The sequence below is a fragment of the Podarcis melisellensis genome (assembly GCF_964234715.1).
Source record: "Podarcis melisellensis genome assembly, chromosome: 15".
Lineage (NCBI taxonomy): Eukaryota > Metazoa > Chordata > Lepidosauria > Squamata > Lacertidae > Podarcis > Podarcis melisellensis.
Window position 1 is genome coordinate 37,601,138 of NC_138532.1, and position 25,775 is coordinate 37,626,912.

Below are 25,775 nucleotides of genomic sequence, written 5' to 3' on the forward strand. Positions count from 1 at the left end.
TGTTTTGGGACTACAACTCCCATGATCCCTAGCTAACAGGACCAGGGGTTAGGGGTGATGGGAATTGTAGTCCCAAAACATCTGGAGGGCCGAGTTTGTCTATGCCAGGTCAAGACCTTTCTATACTGATAGGCTTTTGCTGCTCTGCCTCAGATAAGACTTTGTGTTGAGGAATGTTATTTTATGTGTGTTGTCATATATATAAAACACCTGTTTCCTAAAAAATGCAGCAGAGCACACTGTACAAAAATGACAACAGTAATAAAAACATAAATAAAACGGGGAGGGGGACCGTTCATAAAATTGGTTGGCTAAAATAAAATCCACATTCCTACCAAAAAACAAACAAACAAACAAAGCACCATAAGATTCTGAAATATGCAATTACCTCTCTCAAGGGCCAGGAGGAAATCCCGGTTCCTCTGCAGCTCCTTCATAAACTCCTCATTCTGCAGAACAAGCGCGATCCGCTCATCTTCTAGATACTGCTTCCACTTCCTCTCCTGGTCCAACGAGCCATGGGGCCTCTGGCTTCCTGGGCTTGCTGTTTTTTGGTGGCAGCTTTGTGGACTCTGGAGGTGGCATTTGCGTATATAGAGAGAAGGAATGGCTAGGGACTGCAGGCTTCACAGGGCAGCAAACCCATGACCACCACAGTGACCCAGAGCCCAGAGCCCCAACCCATCAGAGTGCACACCCCCCCCCCCGATGGCTGCACCTGTATGATGCATGCATTTTGCTAACCTAGGTTTGCGGCATTCATACTTTCTTTTAAATAGATACTTTTTAAAAAAAATCTTGCGTGTACATCTTTACCGCCCCTCCCCCAAAAGATAACACGTGAAGCTATCACTCCGAGGACTCTAATCCACAAGGCTTCATTTTTCAGTCCACATAATAAACGAACTAGATGTTCAGTGGAGAACCAGATCTCTGCCTACTCTAAAAAGTAGGACTGGGAGTGTGTGATTTGGTCGGGGAGGGGGGGAACTGGGGGAGAGGAATGCAGGAAACAGGGTAAAGTGCTGTTCTCTTGCCCACGGCATTTCCTCTCCAGATCATACACTCCAAATTTAACACTTTTCAGATGTTTGGTGGGAGACTACATTTTGAGATGGGCATCTGATACTGGATGTCCAGCTTGGCCCTAAACCCCCAAGTCTCCTCTCTTCCAAACACAGCACCACCTAAACTGTCTCTCTTGGGGCAAATGAAAAGGCTCAGCTTTTGAACTCAGTGTGGCATAATGGTTAGAGTGTTGGACTAGGTCCTGGGAGATCAGGGTTCTAATCCCCACTCAGCCATGAAGCTCACAGGGCAACTTTGGGCCAGTTGTTGCCTCTCAGCCTAACCTAGCTCACAGGGTTGTTGTGATGATAAAGTGTGGGGAGAGAGACCAATGTACGGCTCCTTGGAGAAAAGGGTGGGATATAAACACTATAAATAAAAAACAACAACCATAGCAACAACTTGCCTGCCTCTAAAGCAGGCTTCTTCAACCTCGGCCTTCCAGATGTTTTGAGACTACAATTCCCATCATCCCTGACCGCTGGTCCTGCTAGCTAGGGATGATGGGAGTTGTAGGCCAAAAACATCTAGAGGGCTGAGGTTGAGGAAGCCGCCTCTAAAGGCTTGCACACTACATTCAACATTATTGGTTTTCCTTGGGAGTTATCCTCTCTCCTGAATCCTCCTTTGCTGAAACAGATCTTTTAAAGATCAGGTTCACAGGGTTGCCATCCAATCTGATCTGGAACGGTTACAAGTAATAAAATACCCCCCTGGGATACTATGATTACATATAAAATTGAATGTGTTACTTGAAGCTTAGATCTGAACCCTGCTCCTAAAACTAACCCAAAAGGGCAGGAAAAGGGACTTCTACGACTGGAGGCATGACAGTGTCAGACACAGCTACTTCTGGGTCAAGCAGGGCAGGATGGAGAAGGCGGAAGAGGGGGAAGGCAATGGAGGCCGGCAGGAAGCAGCAAGGACCTGAGGGATAGCTCAGGTGGTAGAGCATGAGACTCATGAGATCTCAGCGTCAAGGGTTCGAGCCCCACCTTGGGTGAAAGATTCCTGCATTGCAGGGGGTTGGACTAGATGACCCTTTTGGTACCTCCCAACTCTACAATTCTATGACTCCTAAGTTGCTGAGATCAGGGAACAAGAAGCATTTATATTGTTCAGCGGGTGGTACTTGACCTATTAAGGCCTATATGCAAATTGAGAAGAGCTGAAGTGTGTTTCAAGAGCTTGTGGCAACACACACACACACACACACACACACACACAATCCCAAGTTGCTGAGCTATCTAATGCCCTGAAAGGCTGAAACACTGAACAGACCTTGTCGGTATTTTGAACTCATAGCCCAAATATAGAAAGTTATATCCACCCTACCTGCACCTTTTCCATTTGCTGGGGTAAGATGCGAAGGAAGTCATCAGGAAGGTTGCCTAGCAACGGTGGATTCCAGTTCCGGTACCGCCTTTGCGCTTGGGGGCCACTGGAATTCTGGATATCATTCCTGCAGGGTCAACAACAGGGGGGGGAGGCATATTAAGGCAAAGCTTTGAAACCTAGTAGCAGACTATTAGAGCATCTGCTCTGCCTAGGCCCAACCCTTGTTGGGCATCTCCAAGTAGGAGTGGGAGAGATTCTTCCATGAAACACCAGATCTGCTGCCAGTCAGTGTAGACAAAACAGAACTAGATGGACCAGTGGTCTTGACTTGGAAGAAGGCAGCTTCCTGTGCTCCTACCGGATTTCCCCTGACCCAACCAAATTTCAAGTTGCAGGGAGAGGAGTGAGGATGACCATCTTGGCTGTGAGTCCTGGATGACGTGCTCCCTGCCTTGCAGGCCTTCTCCCACTTGGCCTGGGAGGGCGAGGCCCGGACTGACTCCAGCTACAAAAGCTGAAGCTGTTAGAGGCCAGAGACATCTTGGATGTCTCTTAGTGCAGGCCCAGGTCAGCGAAGCCTGATCTTCCACAGCTGCCACCAGCCATGTACCACCATTGGCAGCACAGCAACAGCTGTAAGAAAATATTTTTAGTCTCTTGCTAACTATGCTGTTTTAAACATGTGTTTTATATTTGATTTCCATTAGTAAGGTTTTCATTTGAAATGTTGAGATTAATTGGGGGGGGTTTAACTTTGCTGCGTTACATGTGCATTCTGCACTTGACCTCCTTTGTAATGTTTCCTTCTGGAATCTTTTAAGATAATATTTTAGTCTCCCATTGATTATGCTGCTTTGAATGTATACTTTATATTTGACTTTCTTCCATAACGTTTAATTCTGGACTGTTTTATTTGATGTTTTAATGCAGATTGTAAGCCGCTTTGAGATTTAAAAAAAAATATATTTGATATGAAGTGGTATAGAAATGAAATGAATCAAAAACAAACAAACAAACAAACAAACAAACATGGCAGCCCTTCTCCCTCCAGAAACCAAGCTGCCTCACCACAGCTGACACTTCTGCACGCTAAAGGTAAAGGGAGCCCTGACCATTAGGTCCAGTCGTGGCCGACTCTGGGGTTGCGGCGCTCATCTCGGTTTGTTGGCCAAGGGAGACGGCGTACAGCTTCCAGGTCATGTGGCCAGCATGACTAAGCCACTTCTGGTGAACCAGAGCAGCACACAGAAACGCTGTTTACCTTCCCGCTGGGTCGGCACCTATTTCTCTATTTGCACTTTGACGTGCTTTTGAACTGCTAGGTTGGCATAGGGACCGAGCAACGGGAGCTCACCCTGTCGTGGATATTCGAACCACCGACCTTCTGTTCGGCAAGTCCTAGGCTCTGCGGTTTAACCCACAGCGTTCCAAGCAAAATTCCATTTTATGAGGAGTCTCGAAAAGCCACAGGAGCAGACTAGAAAGTGAACAGAGTGCCCTTGCTCCATAGAGAACTCCCGCACTGCAGGCGTAGCCACAGGAAAGTGGGGGATATGACTGATCAGAAATGCGTATCTTATTGGAAAAGGCTCATGCCTTTCCTTTGCCACAACACAGCACTCACAGAAATTGCTAAAATGAGTGTCACATCAGACATTTACATCTAGCCCAGACACGTCATAGAGTGCTTTGGCGAGCTTTATCTAGACACCAACATGGTGGCAAAAGCTTTGTCCTGACCCACTGGTTGAAGACCTAAGTGGCAAACTATTATTTTTGTGTCAGTAGCATGTTGCAGAATGCACCTGCAAAAAACAAAAACAGGGTCCTTGTTTTTTTGTGGAAGGAAAATCTCCACACAATGAATTGCAGGAGGTTGGACTAGATGGTGCTTTGGGTCCCTTCCAACTATGGTTCTATGAAAAGAAACTCAACAAACTCTGAAGGCCGAGGCAGGAGTCTGAGAACACCCATCGAGATCTGGTCTCTCCGCTGTGCCAGGATTTCGAGAGAAGGGAGAGGAAAGTAGCGTAGGCTCCCTTAACTGGCACACGCGAGAGAGGCCAACTCGTGGAAGAGGGCTCAAAGCCAAAGAAGGAGAGGAAAAAATGAGGAAAGAACGCCACAGGGACCCAGGCTCTGCTATATTTCAGATCTTGGCTCGGCTCGCAGCTGCTAATAACCGAGCGTCTCAAGGCTGGGAATTCCCCTTCACGGCCCCTTCATTGGAGCATGAAAGTCAGAGAGGGCGGCAAGAGGCAATTATGACTGTATACACAGGTTAGTGTCTTCATTAGGACAGGGTTTTTAAAAAGAGAGGGTAGTGAGCAGGTAACTGAACCCGGGGGTGGAGAGGCTGTCAAGGATGCAAACACACCTCCTCAAATCGGGGAGCGATCCCAAGTCAAAGTGGGCCAGGGGCTCAGCCCTTCCTCAAATTGGGGCTCAAACCTCTCTCCCCCATGCTTTGCAGACAAGAGCTGTGCTGCCCCTCATCTTGGATATCAGGATGCAAAATGGGATGTCAGAAGGCAGTGATTTCCATTCTGTCCTGTATCCATTAAGACCAGCAATGTTTCTGTTCCTCTGCAGTTCAGTTTCTGCTAAACACTACATTATTCCATCTCACTGTCTGCTTTTTAACTTAGCACTTATTTCAAGGTAAAGGAAATGTCACAATGTGCTGAAATAAAGTCATTAATTACATATTGTTTGAGACTTAAAAACAGCACTGCATGGAGGAACGCAGATCACATTGGCTTGGCTCATAAGAAGAGCATGCTGGATCTGGCCAGTGGCTCATCTAGTCCACCATCCTGTTCTCACAGTGGCCAGCCAGATGCCTGTGGGAAATGGTCAAGCAGGACCCGAGTAAAAAAGCACTGTCTCCTCCTGCGGTTTCCAGCAACTGGTTTTCAGAAGCATTCTTGCTTCTGATGGTGCAGACAGAGTATAGCCAGCATGGCTTGTAGCCACTGATAGCCTCCTCCTCTACCAATTTGTCTAATCCTCTTTTAAAGCCATCCAGGTTGGTGGCCACCAGTCCTTCCTGTGGCAGGGAGTACCATAGTTTAACACTGTGCTGCATGAACAAGAACTTTCCTTTATTTGTCCTGAATGTTCCAGCGTTCAGCTTCAGTGGATGAGAGTTTGATGAGAGAGGGAGAAAAACCTATCTCTATCTAGTTGCTCTATGCCATGTATCATTTTATGAACTTGCATCATGTCACCTCTTATTCACCTTTCCTCCAAACTAAAAAGACCCAAAGGGGATCATCCCCTTGATCGTTTGGGTCGCCCTTTTCTGAACCCTTTGCAAGTCCACAATACTGTTTTTGAAGTGAGGCAACCACAACTGAGAACAATATTCCAAATACGGCCGCACCATAGATTTGTATAACTGCATTATTTCCGTTCCTGACTACAGACGAAAACATGAACTGCAGCAGTCTCTGTTTGCATGGGAATCCTCCATCATCCCGAGATGCAAACAGCAGCCGGTTCCACACAGCCCAGGAGAGTCCCTGCATTGAAGCATCCTCTTAGCAGCTTGCTTTTAGCTGAAGATGGAGCGGGAGGGGGGTAGCTTCCAAAGGCCTGTGATCTCCAGCTGGTGATGAAACCCCTGCTTCTAACATCCTGCCCTGCTCTCCTAATCTCCACGGACTGTGTGCAGAGGAGGGGGGCTTCGCTCTGCTTGGTTTCTGTGGCACACACAGAGGAAGGATGGAATATTCCATTCCTCCTCTGCCAGCCTGGTTACTTGTTTACATGAAACTCCTGGTTGCCTATGGCTACCAGGCTAGTGCTTAATTGCAAGACTGGATTAGTGGGCCAGATATTGTGGATTCAGCTATTTTTCACTCCGCTCTTAGGCCTGCAATGCACTTTATGCCTCAGACGGACAGCTCGTGCAAATTGCCTGATTGCTGAACAAAATGCATTAGAATTTTGTGAACTCCAAATAAGAGTTTAGCCTGCTTACCTGGGAGGTGGTGTCGGGGGAGCCTGTGGGTACTGTCTGTCAAACACGTGCATGTCGTAGGAGGGGGGAGAGTAAACCGGAGGCGGCTCTTCATCTGAACTGTCAGGTTCTAGAGTCCGTTCCAAAATCTGAATCAAATGAGAGAGGTAGAAGGAGACAGAATTTAGAATGGCTTTGCACATTACAGAGATCCGAGAAGTGCAGAAACGGTGAGGACTAGGGATGTAAAGGAGGCAGTGATTGTGCTCACTGCAATCAGCAGCGTTTCTGTTCTGCTACAGTTTGACTTCTGCTAAGACCTACATTAACTGCCTCTCTATCTGCTAGGGCCAAAATTTGTGCAATTGATATCATAATTCATATTAATGCATTTCAGTAGAAGGGCAATGTCAAAAACGATACAGACAGTAACACAATCCTTTCCATAAGGTTTTCAGACTAAAAATACAACCATAAATACTATTCCCGACATGAGGTGAAAAAATATATAAATTGCGGCAATTTATGTTCCCATTTCTGACCAAATTCTATGGCACCCCCACTGAGGTCTCACGGCTGTGGCTTCCTCGCTTTCACTAAAAGGAGGCAGCTCTTAATTTGTTGTTGTTTTAAAAAGCTACTGGCGACTCTGTAAGATGAAGAGCAGGGGAAGTGGGAACCGAGACAGCAGAAGGCCAAAGGAAAATGAACTCAAAAGATCTGCAGAAGGAGCTGGAGGTTAAAAGTAGCAAATGGGGGTTAAGGGAGGGGGCAGCAATGGACAAGTCACGGAAGAACTTTCCATCCACTCAGCCTCTCATTTGTCCAACCCTAAATCCACTCTCCACATTTCTGCAGCAATTTGCAAGGTTTTTCTTTTTCATGACAATTCATCAGCATTCCAATGCAGTTGCCCTCCATACATTCTACCTGGCCCCCAGAACTGTCCTCGGCCCTCACCACCCACGGGCCCTGCTTCACACCTCTGAGGCTCCCTGCCTGTAGAGCAGTGCTTTCCAAACTTGGGTCGCCAGCTGTTTTTGGACTACAACCCCCATCATCCCTGACCACTGGCCCTGCTAGCTAGGGATGATGGGAGTTGTAGTCCCAAAACAGCTGGAGGGCCAAGTTTGGAAAGCACTGCAGTAGAGGAAGGCTAAGCATCTTATGACGCCACACAGCTAAATACACTTCAATAGCCACCTTTCAGGGCCTGACAGGTGCTTCACAACAGCCTCTGCTTCTGCAGCCTCAAACACACAACACAACCAGGGTCCCATTGCCCTCTGGAGGCCCCGCCGTGCCCAGCTGGTGGGCTGAATGCATCTTGCGAGGGCCGTGAGTCGGGTAGACCCCTGGGGGAACTCCAAGACTGGGCAGACAACCAGCCGCTTGGCCTTAAGTCACCCCAAGGCAGGACGTGCCCCTCCACACCTGACGTCTCCCGCTACTAGAGAAAAAAAAAAAAAGAGTTTCAACTCCACCGAGATCCTGGCAGCCTTGGAGCACAGAGCGTGTGCTATCATCTTGCCAGGATGTTTTCAAATCCGCAAATAGTCAACGAGCTATTCACGCAACATGAAACCCGCTTGCAGTTGTCCCTCTAACCAAGCGCGACACACAGGCTGCCCTTGTCAGATCTGCTTTGAAAGAATGTGAGGCCGTTGGCTTCATCTCACCGTGGCTGCTCTGATGTTGTCATCCCTTTCTCTCTCCCCCCCCCCCCTGTCTTTTTCTGCACTGCAAAGCTCTTGCACATAGTTTTTCCTACTGCCATTCTTAAGGTCCGCATGGGGGCGGGAGATGTTATCCTTTAATGCCCTATAACACATGCTCCTTATTTATTAACAGGAGAGCCCCAAACCCGTAAACCTGCATGTGGCCTGAACTGGCAGTGGCTGACCTGGAACAGGAGATCTTGCAGTCTAGGCATAGGCAAACTCGGCCCTCCAGCTGTTTTGGGACTACAACTCCCATCATCCCTGACCTCTGGTCCTGTTAGGTAGGGATGATGGGAGTGGTATGTCCCAAAACATCTGGAGGGCCGAGTTTGCCTATGCCTGTTGTAGTCAGTCACAGTAGAGAGCTCAATGAAGGACATTGACCCCATATGAAAAGGAACCCAATATCCTAATGCTGTTATACAAATCCATGGTGTGACCACATTTGGAATGGGCGCCTCACCTCAAAAAAGATATTGTAGTGTTGGAAAAGGCTCAGGGAAGGGCATCCAAAATGACCAAGGAGATGGAGCCCTTATGAAGGAAGGCTGCCGTAGTGTTTGGGGCTCGTGGGCAGCCAATGAAGCTGAATGTTGGAACATTCAGGATAGATAAAAGAAAGTACTTCTTCATGCAGTGCATAGCTAAACTATGGAACTTGCTCCGAAGGAAGTAGTGATGGACACCAAATTGGATGGGCCTCAAAAGAGGACTAGATTAAATTCATCCTGGCTGGTTATGCTTCTGAATACCAGTTGCTGGAAACCACAAGACGGGAGAGTGCTCCTATGCACAGATCGTGCTTGAGAGCTTCCCACTTGCATCTGGTTGCCACTGCAATTATAGGATGTTGGACTGGATGGGCCACTGGCCTGATCCAGCACAGCTCATCTTATATTTTTATAGAATTTTCCTGTCCCGGTTCAGGCTGATGGGAGTTGTAATCCAAATCATGGGATGGGGCAGGGCAGGAGGGACTAGTGTATTTATTTATTTTAAATATATACTGCTATACAGTGGTACCTGGGGTTAAGTACTTAATTCGTTCCGGAGGTCCGTTCTTAACCTGAAACTATTCTTAACCTGAAGACCACTTTAGCTAATGGGGCCTCCTGCTGCTGCCGCGCCACCGGAGCACAATTTCTGTTCTCATCCTGAAGCAAAGTTCTTAACCTGAAGCACTATTTCTGGGTTAGTGTAGTCTATAACCTGAAGCGTATGTAACCTGAAGCGTATGTAGCCCGTGGTACCACTGTATACACTTCAAACTGCTAAGCTATCTATATAAAAACAGAGGGAGCGGAAAAACCCCACAACATTCTATTAAAAAATAATAATCCTAAAACCTAGAAGAAAACAACAAATGGCTTAAAATGGAGTAGAGTGCGAAACACAGACTTATAAAAGTAATACGATCCTCACGCAGCAACAATGCATTAGTGGCGGGTTTATTCCGCTCTATCAGTCATTCCACAACGCTTCTCCAATGCTACCACATGGCATTAGTGCAGCAAATTTTGGGAGGGGAGAGAACCAGAACATTTGGGGTCTAAAAAGTTTCAGTCTTTCCGCAGCAAGTTACAGGATATTCACTGATTAGAATCAAAGCAGCATGACAAAGCGTAGTATAAAATACAACCACCACCTCAGCAATCACAGTCCAGTTTGTTGACTCCATAGTTCCCTGCTCCCCCAAATCCTCTAGTTTTATTTTCTCCACACAAGAAAAACAGCCGACCCCTGGAACATCAGCTAGGAAACACCCAGGCCTGGTTTCACCACAAAGCAGCATGGCCTTGGCACCTTTCATTGGATTTCCCCATTCCCCCCAGTATTCACTGCTGGGCTGGGCAGCCACCATTTTCACTTCCCACAATGCCCCACAGCAGTAAAAACAGAGGACACCCAGCCGCAATCGAAGAAGCACTGCCATGTTGGGTATGCATGGCACGCAAGCATAAGGAGGGGTCCACCAGAGGGCGTTTTGCGGACGGCCTCCACAACACAGTGAGGTTTACCTCAGGAGGAATACTGTCATCTGAATCCGAGCTGTCGTCATACCCGCTGCCATCTAAGTTCATTTGCAACAGCTGGTCAATGGTGGCATCCACTGCACCATTGTTCGCCCTCAAGACACATTCAATGATGTCATAATCCATGTTAGGGAACATAGTCTTGAAATCTTCCATGGCCTGGTTGAATTCCAGCCGCCGGACTTGCCTTGCGGGGCGGCTGTTGTTGAGTTCCTGGGCAGAGGAGCCGTTCCTTGAGCTGCCATTGCTGCTGCTCCGCCGGAACAGACTTGTCATTTTTGATATCTGCTTTTGGAAAATGTTTAGACTTTTTTTTTTCAAACCAGCTTTTGAGGTAGAAAGGAAGGAAAGAGAATAAACATATAAATCCCCAGGCCAGGAGGAAGAAAAGGTGAGGAGGCACGCAGTCTGCCTTCCAGATTTGTCGTCAAGAAGCTACGTCGACATCTTCCAGCGCCGCTAGCCAGTAATCCACAACAAAATGGCGGGACATTGGCGATGCTGAATAAGCCTGGAGAATTTCGGACCAAGGTGAATCGACCACAGGAGGAAGTCCGAGAGAAGGCCCTTCAGTACGGCGTCCGAAGCCTCAGAAACATGTTTGACTGAAAAATAAAAATATTTTTTTTTATTTTGTGCGAGAAATGTAACCAGAGATAGCTTGTTTTAAACAGTTCACCTGCCCACACAACTCCTGAGACAACTGGGAATTGGCAGAATTTGAGCTGAGTTTGGGGGTGGAAATCCTCAAATAAAATTTATTCAAACATCTAAACAAACTTTCCACTTCACTTGATGTCCCTGAGTTCTGGTATAATGAGAGAGGGAGGTTTCCTGTTGGCTATGCCTCTCGTCTCCTCCAAGTGTGTCATTACTTTTGGGATCATACTGAGTCAGACCTGTTGACATCTAGCTCAGTATTGTCGACACTGACTGGCAGCAGTTCTCCAGGGTTTCAAACAGGGAGTCTCCCCCAGCCCTCCCTGAAGATGCTGGAGATTGAATCTGGGATCTTCTGCATGCAAGGCAGATGTGCTATTAATGAGCTGCGGCTCTTGCTTTTGAAATTAGAGGCTGGCAAGCCTGGATATAAATGTGTTTAAAAAACAAGATGAAGTGGATTTCTGCAGCATCAAAAAGGAAGAAGATACTAGAGCAAGCATCTAATTTAAAATAACTGAATAAACGTGTCCACAATTGCATAGCAGGAAAATTAAACAACTCTCTTTTTGCTACGTTGGTTGTGTTGATTTCAGTGTTAAAAAGAAAATATATAAAGCAAACAAAATGGATAGGAAAAGAATGCGTCAAGACATGTTGCAGAAATATGCCTCATAGGGTTGTATTCAAGCAAGTTCTATTCCGAGCTGACCCACTGAAGTTGGTGGGTTTTACTCAACGCAGCACTAAGGACACGGGGAATGCATGGGGAAGAAAAGGCAGTGAAAGCAGAAATCCTTGAGCTAAAAGGACACGTTTGCTGGATACTGCCCAATGGACCTGTGTTAAATATGTCCATTATTTTCAACTGGTCTAACTCTGAGCATGACTTAACACTAGACGCAACCCATAGTATTTTGCTTTGCTGTTAAATACCTCAAATCCACAAGAGCAGAAAGCACCACCAATTCAATTATTAGTATTGCCTTTCCCCCCTTTGAAAACACAGAAAGAAAATACCATTTATTTCTGGTACAGACTCCACTGATGGATGAAATTACATCAGGAATGAATTGGGCAGGTTTTTTTTGGGGGGGGGGAGCGTTCCATCACATTATCTCATTTCCATTACGTGGCAGGCAGAAGATTTCAAAAGCCAACGAGATAATAGAACCATATTAATAGTGTGTGTGTGTATGTACGCAAAGGAAAAAGAAATGTCATTAGAACCTCTTAGCGAGACAGCGTGCAGGCCGACTTAACACCATTAGGCAAAGCAATAAGCTGCAAAATTTACCCATGCGTTAACAATTCTCTTATCACGCACACATATTATGCACAGATGTTCTGTTCTTGTACTAACCGATTCATGTCAGCAATAAAACTGCAGCCTTTTAACGCTCTGAATTATTCTTGGAAACACGGGAGGCTGGTCTGGTAGGACGAGTGGGGCGCTGCCCCACTAACCTCAGTCTGAACTCAGCCTCCACCTGCCCGCCCGACTTCTTACATCCACTCCAGGAGGTGGCCCTGCCTTCCAACTGCCCCCTCCTTATACAGTAGTCTGTGTTGCCCTTGTAGAACTAGGCAATGGGGAAGAGGATGGGGACAAAAGGAGAATGAGTCAGCTCTGCCTGTCGTCTGCTCCAATTCCGCCCATTATGGGACTCCCTGCAAAATTGGGTCCCCAGCTATTGTTGGACTACAATTCCCATCATCCCTAGCTTGCAGGACCTGTGGTCAGGGATGATGGGAGTTGTAGTCCAACAACAGCTAGAGACCCAAGTTTGGAAAGCACTGTTCTACAGGCAGGGAACTACAGGGGTGTGAAGCAGGGCCAGTGAGTAGTGAGGGCCGGGGAGAGTTCTGAGGGCCGGGTAGAATGTACGGAAGGCAACTGCATTGAAATGCGGATGAATTGTTATGAAAAAGAAAAACCTTGCAGATTGATAAACGCCGGCCTAGAGAGATCTCTGGTCTCATCTAGCAGGGCTCTTATTTGATTCCAGAAAAGGGAGGCTTCCCTAACTGGTCCTTTTTGCCCTGCCCTGGAGGCTGCTGTTGGGGGCAGAGCACAGCCAGCCCCTAACTGTGCTGCTCAAAAGCTTGCACCAGCTACCTATACTCTTCCCCCCACGGCTCAGATGCACAGCTCATAGCCACCAGGGGCGATTGTGGGTCCGATGTCAAGCAACTGAGGCCAGAACCTCTGGTGCTTACTGAAGACTGTATAATCCAGCAGATTTTCCAATTAAATTATTGTTTTGATTATGGCCTGTCACCGTAGAACTCTTCTTATAAAATGAATTTATTAGAGGGGGGGGGAAACCTTGTGTTTTCAGCTGAACTGTTTTGGAATACATAGAAGACTTACTGGGATAATTCACAGAGGCAGCACCGCCATCTCATTCTCCAGCGATTCCAGGAAAGCTACTTGTTACCAAGAGAGGGAGATTCTTTCATTGCCTGTTCAGACCGAGAGTGGGGGAACCATAGCAACCTGTAAGAAAATGCTTGTGTTAGTGCTATGTCATTCCTTAGTTTGCTGAACGGTTGTGGGGGAATGTTTCGCAGGGAAAGTAAAGCGGCAAAAAAAAGACCCCAACCAGCAAAACAAGGCTGGCATGTAGACAAACCTTCTCCAACAACTTTCAGTGGGAATTCAGGGTGCATTTTGCTATTTCAAATTGTGGGAAACCTAGGTGGGGGGTGTTGCACAGCAGTGACAGTTTGCAGACTGGCGATCAATATTATAAGAGTAAAGTGTTCCAAGCACAATTATTACATCTTGTAAATATGCCATCACAATTTCTTCATACCTGCCGTACTCAGGAAATATTAAGAGAGCTTCGTTTTATCACGTGTTGGCAGTAACTAGAAAACGATTTGTCAAAGGTTGTCAAAGGTTGCCCATGGGGCATAATCCACAGGGCCCTTCTGCTCAGTGGGTCTTGAGCAGGGAGCCTCGTAGATTAAGCACCAGCTCCCTGCTCCACTAGCCAGAAAATAAAGAAACCACAGGCAGTTCCAGCTGGGACCCTCTAAAACAACCCAGAATCCTTGGGTTAGGGGGGGAGCACCATTGGAGGGCAAATTCCATGCCACTGGCATTGCATGACTATACCCGACATCCTCCTTGAACCAACACTCCTGGTGTGGCCTTTATTCTGGGAGGTGGTGGTGGTTGCAATGTTAAGGGTATCCAGACCAGGTTTTATGTGTTCCAGATTAGCAGAGCATGGAACAGTTCCAGTCCAGTTTTTACACAGAGCGTAGGAGCTGCAGAGACTAAGCCTTGGGTGGGTGTGGCTTTTCACCTGCTTCATATGCGAGTTTGTTCTCACCAACCTTCATACGAAGACACTCTGGTGAGAAAGTTGGGTTGAGCATGGGAGGCTGTCCCACAGTGATGTGGCTTTTAAAAGCACACTGGGCCAAATACCTCCAGGCTAAAGGGTTATTGTTTTCTTGCCATGAGTATTCGGCATCACATCATTGATGCAGTAACAGTGCATTGGTGGTGGACCACCAATATACTGGACCACCAATATACTGGACCATCCACACATCATTCAACTTTATTAGTTGTTCTGTGATGATTCCCTGATGTTACCACATTTTTGCCATGGGAGGGTCACTCCTTCACTATAGCACCATGAAAGCATAACATCTGTGGAGAGAGCCACTGTGGTGTAGTGGTTAAGAGCGGTAGATTCATAATCTGGGGAACCGGGTTCGCGTCTCCGCTCCTCCACATGCAGCTGGGCTGCTCTCAGCCCCACTCACCTCACAGAGTGTTTTTTTGTGGGTGAGGAAGGGAAAGGAGAATGTAAGCTGCTTTGAGAATCCTTTGGGTAGTGTTAAAGCGGGATATCAAATCCAAACTCTTCTTCTTGTTGTTCATATAAAGTTACAGTGCTTCAGCAGGAAGTTATGCAAAAGGCACCAATTGGAAATAAAGGCAGCATGACTGCTTCAAAGCTTTTGCAGGAACAAAGTGGGATTGCATATACCTGCCCCCAAATCATTGTGATCACAAATAATCATGAATGCACAATAAAAGACATCTGGAGAGGTCCTTAAAACCTCCCCAAAAAACCCGAACCACTTCTGTTATGTTTCAAGGTGGCTACTTCTCTGCAGGCCCAATGCTCATCTGCCTTGCAGATGCTTTGGCTTTTGAATGGATTTCAAGGAATAGCCCAAGCAAATTGAACATTTCCATGCAAGCCTTTGGAGCTTTCCTGCTGCAAGCTGGGGAAGGAGCCAAGGAGCCTTAGTACCAGCCTCATTAACAACCAAGCAAAGGGACGTTAAGCTGACGGCAGACTGAATTCAATTAAGTGAACATCTCCAAGGTGCCGCAGAGCGGGTTATTACACGCTCGCAGAGGAACAAAACTGGTTCACCCGTGTCTCTTTTGCATCCTGTTCCGAGTGCTCACTTGCACAAACAACTTTTGCTTTGTATTGTTCACCGCTGGACGTGAATTTAGCACGCCTCCAGAAAGAGGCATTCCAGCAAAGGCGATAGGACTTCCCAGTTTACTTATCAGAAAAGTGTCTTAGCTCAAAAGAGTGGGCTCAGCTACAAGAAGGAAGGATAGAATTGTAGAGTTCGAAGGGATCCTGAGGATCATCTAGTCCAACCCCCTGCAATGCAGGAATATGCAGCTGTCCCAAATGGGAATTGAACCTTCAACCTTGGCATTATCAGCACCATGCTCTAACCAACTGGGGTATCTGCTTCACATTCAGAAGGTCCAAGGTTCACTCCACTAAATCTCCAGGCAGAGCTGGAACAAACCTCTGCCTGGCCCAGGGAGAGTTCTGAGGGCCAGACAGACATGCCTGGAGGGCCACATTCAGCCCCCCAGGGCTTGAGGATCCCCACTCCTGTTCTAGGCACTCTCTCCGGGGGCTTATATGAAGACAACTCTGCTGGACTAGGCCAAAAGGTCCCATCCAGTCCAATGTTTTTCTCTGCACCCAGCAGCTTCCAGGGAGATGGGGCATTCTCTGCTGCTTGCCCTCAGCATCTGGCACTCCGAGGTAGGCAGTCTCTAAGCACGGAGGTCAATCAGAGCAGGATTACAGCTGTAGCACAGCTGTCGGCTCCCAGCAAGATGGGGAATTATTCTCTTTCATACCCTGAAATGCAGCAACCTGGTTGATCCCCTGGCATTATTTCAATATAAGCCCCCTGCCCCCCACCCCTGTTGCTGGAAACAGCTAGGTGTTCACGGTTTCTATGTCATTCCATCCCCCCCACTTGGATAATACAGAACAGCGTCTGGATAATAATCACCCTCACCATTACGCAGATGGCCCTAGAAAAAACCTGGCACGCACCCGCTGCCATTTTTCGAAACGGATCAAAACCATATTGCGCCCTTCTGCAATTTGTCCACGAATGCCTCATAGAGGGCCCTTGAACACATGCTTCTCCCCCCGCACAGGCATGTTAACTGTTCATTCACAGCTTTTGGCATGTGTGCAGGTTTTCATCGGGCCAATAAAGCCTCCCACGCGCTCCATTCAAAGCTATTCCACCCATTCCAGTGCAAAGAAATGTTGGAAATTCTCAAGAACCCTTGCACAAGAGACCAGAAATGTGCTCGCCAGCAGCGACCTCGTTTTTTATGCTGCTGAGCGCCTGCCCCAGGACAAAGCGAGGAGGCGGGTTTGATGCAGCAGCAAACACAGTTAATGAGCACTATTCTAGGCTGCATCAACAGAAGTTAAGTGTCCCGATCAAGGGAAGTAATACAGTAGTACTATTCTATTGTGCCTTAGTCAGACCACACCTAGAGTACTGTGTTCAGTTCTGGGCACCACAATTTAAGAAGGATGTTGGCAATCTGGAACATTTACAGACGAGGGCAACCTAGATGATAAAGGGTTTTTGAAACCAAGCCTTATGAGGAATGGTTGAGGGAGTTGGGTATGTTTGGCCTGGTAAAGAGGAGACTGAGAGGAGATCTCATAGCCATTTTCAAATATCTAAAGGGTTGTCACATGGAAGATGGAGCAAGCTTGTTTTCAACTGCTCTGGAGGGCAGGACCTGAACCAATGGAGTCAAGTTACAAGACAGGAGATTCTGACAATATAGGAACTTTCTGACAATAAGAGCTGATTGAGAGTGGAACAGTCTCCTAGGGGAAGTGGCGGACTCTCCTTCATTGGAGGTTTTTAAGCAGAGGCTGGGTGGCCACATGGCAGTCAATGAGGAAGAGGTGAGACAGGGAGGGACCCTCCATTGGCTCAGCTAGGACTGACTGCCATTTGGCTCCTCCCCTCCACCAATTGCTATCCATGGCCACGTCACCTGATCATTACGGCGCTTCATTATGCAGTGGCATGGAAGCCTTGCTGCTCTCAGGTTGGAAGCCATTATTCTACGCAAGCAAACAAAAATCACCGAGAGTGCTTTAGTGGGGGCGGGGGGGACAGACATTTCAACCATTTAGTTTAAAAATCTGGCTAAGAGACCATGTTCATCAACTTAAATTTTCTGCTGTGGGGTTCTCCTCCTAGCTTCTGGTATTTGGCACAAAATCCTCTGCTAATTATTTGTAAACCAATCCTGCTCCACATGAACTGATTAGCTTTCCAGCCCTCCAATTCAAGAAGGGAATTAATGAAACAACATTAAGGAAGCACTTTTAAAAAATTGCTTATAAAGGAAGGCATAAATGACTGCTAAATATTAAAAAAGCGAGATGAAGCCAGCGGTTGCATCCGGAGAACAGTTGACCAGTAGAAGTAGAAAAACAGAAGCTGTTGATATTTTAAATGATTTGAACATGACACAAGAACAGTAAAATACTGTGGGGGGTTATTGTTTCTGTTTGTTACTATGGTGTGCATTTTTGTGTTTTCGTATTGTAAACCACCCTGTCAAGATCCTCAGATGAAGGGCGGTATAGAAATATAATAAATCATGAATAATGGCTCATCTAGTCCAGCGTCCTCACAGCCGCCAACCAAATGCCTGTGGGAAATCCTCAAGAAGAGCTTGAACACAAGAGCCCTCTCCCCGGCTGTTCCAGAAACTGGTATTCACAAGCATTACTGCCCCTGACCATGAAGGCCGAACATGACCATTGGGCTGGTAGCCACTTGACAGATTCATCCTCCGTGAATTTGTCCAGGTCCTCTTTTAAAGCCATCCAAGTTAGTGGCCGTAACTACCACTTGCGAGAGTGAACTCTACAGCACCAATTTGCTGGCATGGAGAGGGCCACCAGCCGGCTGAGACAGGAAAAGGATTGTGCAGCATCTGGGTTTGCATGCGGAAAGTCCCTGAATGAATGAGGTAAACTTGTCTTGAAATTCTCGAGAGTAGCTGCTAGTCACTATAGCAAATATTGGGCTAGATGGGTCACTGATCTGGCCTGCTGATAAGGCAGCTTCCTAGACACTTAGATCCCAGAGCTATAATCCCCCACAGTAGTTTAACAATTCTGTGAGGGGAGAGACTTCGCCAGGCAAGGCCTCCTTCCACCAGCCTTGCCCCACCCTCCGGCCCTAGGAGTCCTCATAAGGGAGCTGTTCCTGGAGGAAGAACTGTGAGGGGAGAGACTCCATCAGGCAAGGCCTCCTTCCACCTGCCTTGTTCTACCCTCTGCTTCTCAATGTGTATTGTACAGTGGTACCTTGCAAGACAGATGCCTCGCAAGACGAAAAACGTGCAAGACGAAAGGGTTTTCCGTTTTTTGAGTTGCTTCGCAAGACAATTTCCCCTATGGGCTTGCTTCGCAAGACGAAAACGTCTTGCGAGTTTGTTTCCTTTTTTTTCTTAAAACCGCTTGAAGAGGTGCAGTTGCGACTGACCGTGCTTCGCAAGACGAAAAACCGCGCAAGAAAAGACTCGCGGAACGAATTAATTTCGTCTTGCGAGGCACCACTGTATTGTTTTATGTACTGTGGCTTGCCGTTGTTTTATTGATTATAGCTTAGATATTATTGTAACTGTTGAGTGTTGATAATATTTTATACTATTCTAATGATTGTTGAATGATACTTTTTTGAAGGCGGTTGCCTATTTTAAAGTTATGTTTTATTATCACATTTTTGTATTGCATTAGATTGTTATAAGATGTACATTTTTTGTTTCTTCAGCTTGTAAACCGCCTTGAGTATTGTAAGATAGAAATTAAAAATGACAATGATGATGAAGAATTCATCCCTCTTTGCAGGGAACTCTGGGAATTGTAGCTCTGTGAGGGAAACATGGATCTCCATACAACTCTCAGCACCTGTCCCCCAGGATGCTTTGGGGAAAGCCATGACAGTTTAAAGAGGTATGAGAGTGTGGATGTGGCCTTAAGTGTCAGCATGGATGTATTTGCCCATGGGTACACTAAAAAGAAGATAGATACATACATGACACACATGCCCTCCCAGACATAACCCCTCGAGACTCTGGAGCAGCAGCTGAATTCTGAGGAAGGGCGTCGCTACGAGCAGTTCACACCAGCAAAAAGTTGACAAGACGTTCCCTCTGAAAGGCAAAACTGGGTCACACATCCATGGCATACATTTGGCTCTCTGTCCTTTGCGTCATTGTGCAGTGGACCTGGGCAGGCCTGCGTGAGTTGTGCGGATTCCTGACAGCTGATCTTCGTATGTGGGAGTCCAAAGCATTTAATACCACGTCGGCTCAGACTTCGAACACCTGTCTTTGGTTTGCAGAGGTGGCAGAAGCCGGTCGTGGAAACTCCCCTCTGTCCTCCTTACCAGGGCTGGGAGCATACACCCCCCCCCCAGTGAGCAGAAGGCTGCAAAAACGAACCTCCTAAGCCTACCAAGCTCAGTGTTGTGCAAAAGAGCCTCTCCTTAGAACTGTCAATTTCAGCGTCTCTCCGTTTCTTATTTTTCCAGTCTTCAGTTCTCCACATCTGCATATAAGTTTCCAATTTATTTTTGTTTGTTTTGTTGAAAAAAGTAAAGGTCTCATCCATCAGCATCTTAGTGCGAATTTCTCCTAATAGGCACATGTTTGCAAAGCAGTTTTGCCTAATATCATGTATTTTCACTAATATACGCATTCTGTACACATTCCTTAGCTGGAGAACTGAATTGCAAAATTTAAACACGAGCCCATTTTGAAGAATGACTGTGTTTCAGTTCAGGTACTGTTTTGGGGACTGTGAATTAGGTAGGTTCGCCTTTAAATGCAAACCGGATCTAATTTATCCCCCATCCCTAGAAGTGCTGCTAAATGACAGGAGACCAGAAAGGGTAAGACATTTAATGACTTGCTGAAGTAGCTTTGTGTTCACCTTCAAAATCACAGAAGGTTGCAGGAGGTTGGACTAGATGGCCCTTGGAGTTCCTTCCAACTCTACAATTCTATGATTTCTAAGGTAGAAGACCTGCCCATGATGCTCTCTTGGGCCAGCCACTCACTTTCAGTGAGGTTAAAACGGAGAAGGGCAAAACCATATACGTATGTCACAAGCAGAGGCCCAAATTCTTGCTCACTACACTGAGGGTGTAATTGCTATGAAGGCCAGACCCTGCTTACAAGGTCCTGGTGGCAGCATATCAAACCAACACCTGCTTAGCCTCTCTGCCTCGAGTCTGAGAGCCACCATTTAAATTACCCACAATGCAACTGAAGGACTATCGCTCTGGGGCATTGTGGGAAATTAAAATGGCAGCTCCTGGCTATCCGGTGCCAGTTCAGAGCATTGCTGCCATTCCATCAAAACATGGGGAAGGAGGAGGAGAGCGCTGGCCTCTAACTCTGATAAAATAAAAGCACCTGAGTGATCCCTTGTTAATGCCGCTCAGCCATATATTAAGCTGCAGAGACTAAGCTAGTTGTTGGGGGGCAGGGACGCAAAGCAATCGGGAGGAAATGAAATGGGCAAGCCCTCTGGGGACAACCAGGCACACACACACACACACACACACACACTTTCCCAACAATAATTGATCCTCCAAGACTCCACAGCAGAGTAAAAGCTCCATCAGGGGATGCAGAACCAATGGCAAATTGTAGAGTTTGTCTGTATTCCTCAAAATGGGGGAAAGAAGCTGAGAGAACAAATGAACAAACTGATACCAACCACAGCAATGGAAAGAATGGGCATACAAAGAGGATCAGGGGGTCTAGAAAATGACCTGGTTTTACTAGCCTCCTACAGTTAGTCACCAGGCAGCACTTTTGCTGCAGCAACTGTGGGAAGGAAAGGGGTTCTCGGTTCCTACGGCTGCTCTGGGTTACCTGCCACACAAGGAAAATAGTGTCTCCTCCTTGGGCTCCAGGGTCCAAGACTAGTCAGGGATTTGAACCTGTGTCTCTCCGTTCCTGGAGAATGTGGGCGTCTTCCCCCCTCCCCACTAGCTGAGCATCTGTCTTGCCACCTTATTTGCTCAACTCTCAAGCCACAATGTAAATTTATGTCTTTAAAAAAGCAATACTTCAATGCTACAAAGGCGAGGACCCAAACAACCACATCTGGCTTTCAGAAAAATGTGTTGGGGGGCATTGACCCTCTCTAGAACAGCCTCTAAAAATATCTGAAGTGTGTGTGGGGGGGGTTCCCCTCCCCCTTTGTATCTTGTGACTGATGTATTGCTATTCCATACTAGAATTCCAGCCTCCTATACTTCTAAATTAAGAAATTAATTGAGAAAAGTAGAGGGACTTAATTGAAAAGTGCCATGCCTCGCAGGCTTGCTCTCTCTATACATTGCATGGGAAAGTAATCTGACCTCAGTAGGATGACATTCTTGAAATAGCTGAGGGAATTCAAACATGAAATAAGATTTACAAGAAGGGAGGACGGCGAGAATGTGAAGGCAATACTCAGTGCTTTTGTAACACAGAAACCGGGGTGCGAGTAACTCAAAGCCTGCTTCACTAACACAAAGCCAGCATAAGACAGGATTATCACACACCAACACCGAACCAGTTAGCTGATGGGGGGGGGGGCTGAATCCTTCTCAGTTTGGGTGCATGAGGGGTTACCATGCACAGAACTCCCTCACACACCCAAATCTGGACAAAGAAGGACTGAACTCCCTGTCCAACAGGTGAAGAGTCGAACGCCTACTCATGTGCGCCATTTGCCCCCCCCCCACGAGTATCAATCATCTACTATCATTATGACATCAGATGATTGACAGGTTGGTGGGCCTACCCCTTGCCAAAGTTGGCCCATTCAGTGGGAAGGGAAGTAACGATTTGGAGCTTCTGGGGTTCATCAACCCTGCTTCTGTTGTCTACACCCTTCTAACCTCTAGGTTAGATCACTGTAATGCATTATATGTAGGTCTGCCTTTGAAGACAGTTTGGCAACTGCAGTCAAACTGCTGACCAAGAGAAGATGGTCTGAGCACATAACACCAATTCAGGCATGACCGCATTAGTTTCCACTTAGTTTTCTGGGCTCAGTTCAAGTTTTGACCTACAAAGCCTTAAGCAGCTCAAGACCCAATACCACCCAGGACCGCCTCTTTCCGCATGAACCAACCCGGACCCCCATTAGTCACCAGATGCCCTTCTCTCCCATTTCCCCTCCAAGGGAGTACAGAGGGTGTCAATACAAGAACGGGCCTGCTCAGTAGTGGCCCCCTGCTTATGGAATGTTCTCCCCAGCGAGACTCACTTGGCGCCATCATTACCTGTATCTGGACACCAGGCAAGAACATTTCTTTTCCACCAGGCCTTTGACCTCCTCCTTCAGTGAGCAGAATGTCTTAGTCCTGCCTCTTTATAAATGTGAATGCATTTTAGCTTTTACTCCGTTTTACCTTTACTTTGGTTTTAGTGTATGTTTGTAAGTCGCTTTGAATTAAGTTTAGTAAACAAAGTGGCAGGTAATTTCAATAAATAATAATAAGGATTTATTTTTAAAGGTGCCAGAACTCCATACTGAAGTGTAGCAACAGAAAAAACCCACTGGCACTAATACACATATAATTTAAAGGAGGCAAACATTTAGCCAATCCATCCAATTGATTAATTAAAAGCATCCTGATTGACTAAATGTCTGCACCTTATTCACAGGGCAATGACTGTGGGATTTTAAAAAACAAACAAAACACCATCCTGTGTGATTATTTTAATGCAAGAACCTACAAAATAGGTTCAAAATTGCAGTCGTCCAGGGATGGGTGAGGTGGGGAACAAAGCTGCGAGATGGGAAGGGTTGGAATGTGAGGAACTGGCTTTCATGTTGTTCTAAGTATGGGTATCTTATTTACTCATCAAAATGAGCCTTTGCTATAGTTTTGCCTGCTAAAATGAGCCTTTGCTATAGTTTTGCCTGCTAAACCTAACAGGTAGGCAGCTACCTAATGGAAGTATCTCCCCATACCTTGATGGCCTTGGAATCTCTCCCCCTGGCCTTTGGAATGAGACACCCATCAGAGCGTTTTCACCTGCGGTGCATCTACAAACACATATACAGTATCTGGACACGGAGCTGGGAGTTTAGCTGAGCCAGAAGCAGCCTAAGCCATGAAGCGCAGGGGAAGAGGGAGGGGCACTGTTGCACTCTGAGAATCCAACAGCGCAGAAACAACCATTTTCCTGCCTGTTTTGCACAGCCTTCCAATAAGTGGCACAGCACAAGCTTTGCATGCAAAAGGTCCTCGGTTCAATTCCCCAGCTGCGAAAGACTCCTGTCTGAAACCCTGGAGGGCTGCTCTGATGACAATACGGAGCCAGATGGAGCAATGGTCTGACTAGGAATAAGGCAGCTTCCTATGTTCCCCGAGGATACAATAAATCATCAGAGCTCTCTTGTACAAAAGGAAACAGGACCCTGTAGCTCTGACTGTGGAATTTCTCACAAATCATAAAGGCAATGCGTTTAGCTATTTATATATTGCCGCCCCTGTACATTGGAGGGGGCCTGACTGTCAACAGGCCTGTTCCTCGTGGCGGTGGTCCTTCGAGGATCCAAGAGCTTTGGGTTGTCCTCAGCCAGCAGCAGTTCACGGGGAGGGGAGGTGGGTTGCAGTATAATGTGCAATTAAAACCGCCACTTCTTAATCACACCGGTGGGCCAATTGCTGCTCAGAACACCCCAGGCTCTACACCACAAAGTTATCCCACAGAGTGCAAAAGGGAACCGTGCCTTTGACATCTCTCTCTCCTTCCCAAGGCCTCCACAGAAAGCCTTAAAAGGCAGGAGGGGTGTGTGTGTGTGTGTGTGTGTGTGTGTAGGAAAAGAGAAATAAACCACTATTGATTTGCCGAAGGCGAGGCAAAAGCAGAAAGACTGCATGTGTTTCTATGGAAACAGAATGTGTGCAGTTTGAAAAGAGTTGGGGGGGGGAGAGAAAACCCTCTCATTTATGGGCACTGTAAATTATTTAAGCAGGACAGGGCTCTGTCCATTAAGGTCTAAGGGGAAAGATTTAAAGCTATTCATTATGCCGAGAGACACAACCTGCTTAATTCAGACTCACCAGCCTAATGCTTGGGAAGTAGAAGGCAAGTCATTTAGGTCTTACATTATTGGCTAATCAAAATAATAATAATAATAATAATAATAATGCCCTGCTTGCAAAAATAACTGCAGCATTAAACAGTAAGCACACCATATGGAAAACCACATTTTAAAAACCACACCAGCGTAGTAATAATACAAGAGTGCACAACAATACTCATTTTCTATTGCCGCGAGTAACGCTGGGTCCTTCTGCCCTTAATAAGGCAATAAGGTGAAATAAAGTGCTGGGGGAGGAGCCAGAAATGGGGTGGAGCCTGAGGCAAAGAATCCAAAATGGCACCTTCCACATGGTGGCAAATATTTAATAATCAAAGGGTGGTATCCAATTAGACCTACTGACCCACCAAAACGAGTAGACATGGCTAAGGCCCCCATCTGCACTGTACATTAAAAAATGTATTATACTAGGCCCAGTGAGGGGTATGGTTAGGGACGGGGTGTGGCCTGTAAGAAGGCCTAAGGGCCAGATAGAGAATACTGGATGGTCACATCTGGCCCTGAAACTCAGGCTGCCGATCCCTGACAACATGAAGCTAGCCTCTCTTCGCTTTTGACAGAAAATGCGCAGCTAATTTGTAAAGATAAGTGATGGGGCTCACATCCATGTTGAAGTCCCCGCCCCCTCTCTGTCTCTCTCTCTCCTGAAAGCCCCTCTCCCAAATAAAAACCTCAGATACATGGAGGGCAGTTTTGATTTCGCCGGAACAATGGAAAGGAACTCCACACATTATTACACCACACGTTCCAAGTCACAGCAACTCTTTTAATGCTACAATTGAACCCTGGCTCATATTTCATGACAATAGATAGGTTTGGGGGGCTAAGTTGGCATTGCCAAGAGTGAATCAGGTCTTCAAAAGAAGCCTATGGAACAAACAATCCTCCTACTGTCTTGCAAATAGAATTGGCTCATAGTGGGGGTGTTTTTAAAAGAAAAAGGGTTTATCCCATGCATCTGGGTTTGGTTTATTTCCTGGAGAGACAACCAACATATAAAGCTATTCCAGCAGTTATAGTCCCATTTTTGGGTAGCATGCAGCTCTTAAGAGAAAAGGCAAGGATCTATAGAAGAAGGCAGTTCTAAAAGGTTCCTTTTTCCTCCTTTCCTCATTCAGCAGACCGTCCATGTTCCCCAGCAGAGCCGACTGGTCAAACTAAGCTGGTTTTATAGAGTCAAGCCCCATTTTCTAATAAACTCCAAATTTCCCATCGTCCCTCCCCCCACCGCCACACTGATCATCAAGGCCGAGAGCACACAGCTTTAAAACTTGTCAAAGAGAAAGAAAACAAACAAAAGAAGAAGAGTGAATTTAAAGATCCCGTTTCTCTAGGCGTAGGAAATCTGACAACCTCCTATTGATCTTCTCTTGTTGACAAATGCACCCATGTTGAGATATTATAGGAAGCCAGGCTGTATCGTAATTGCTGCTCCGTGGCAAACCTCCACGATCTCCAACTGTTGCTGCTTGACAGATACAGGCGTCTGCTTTCTCACCCTGGGCAACAGCTGCTA

The 25,775-nt window shown here is 46.6% G+C and overlaps 1 protein-coding gene across 8 annotated transcripts in view; it reads right to left on the reverse strand.

The window, feature by feature from the left end:
- The window catches only part of CUEDC1 (CUE domain containing 1), a 61,572-nt gene that overhangs the window by 11,601 nt on the left and 24,196 nt on the right, over positions 1–25,775 (reverse strand). For 6 of the 8 annotated variants that reach the window (XM_081890601.1, XM_081890602.1, XM_081890604.1 and 3 more), the window contains exons 3-8: positions 13,159–13,284; positions 12,148–12,367; positions 10,110–10,729; positions 6,392–6,519; positions 2,404–2,530; positions 389–572 (exon numbers count right to left, since the gene is read on the reverse strand). In XM_081890601.1, coding sequence (XP_081746727.1) covers positions 389–572; positions 2,404–2,530; positions 6,392–6,519; positions 10,110–10,400 — 730 coding nt within the window. In that variant the 5' untranslated portion in view covers positions 10,401–10,729; positions 12,148–12,367; positions 13,159–13,284. Of the gene's footprint in view, positions 1–388; positions 573–2,403; positions 2,531–6,391; positions 6,520–10,109; positions 10,730–11,720; positions 11,741–12,147; positions 12,368–13,158; positions 13,285–25,775 lie in introns of those variants that run through there. The other 2 variants (XM_081890600.1, XM_081890605.1) reach the window with 2 other exon arrangements.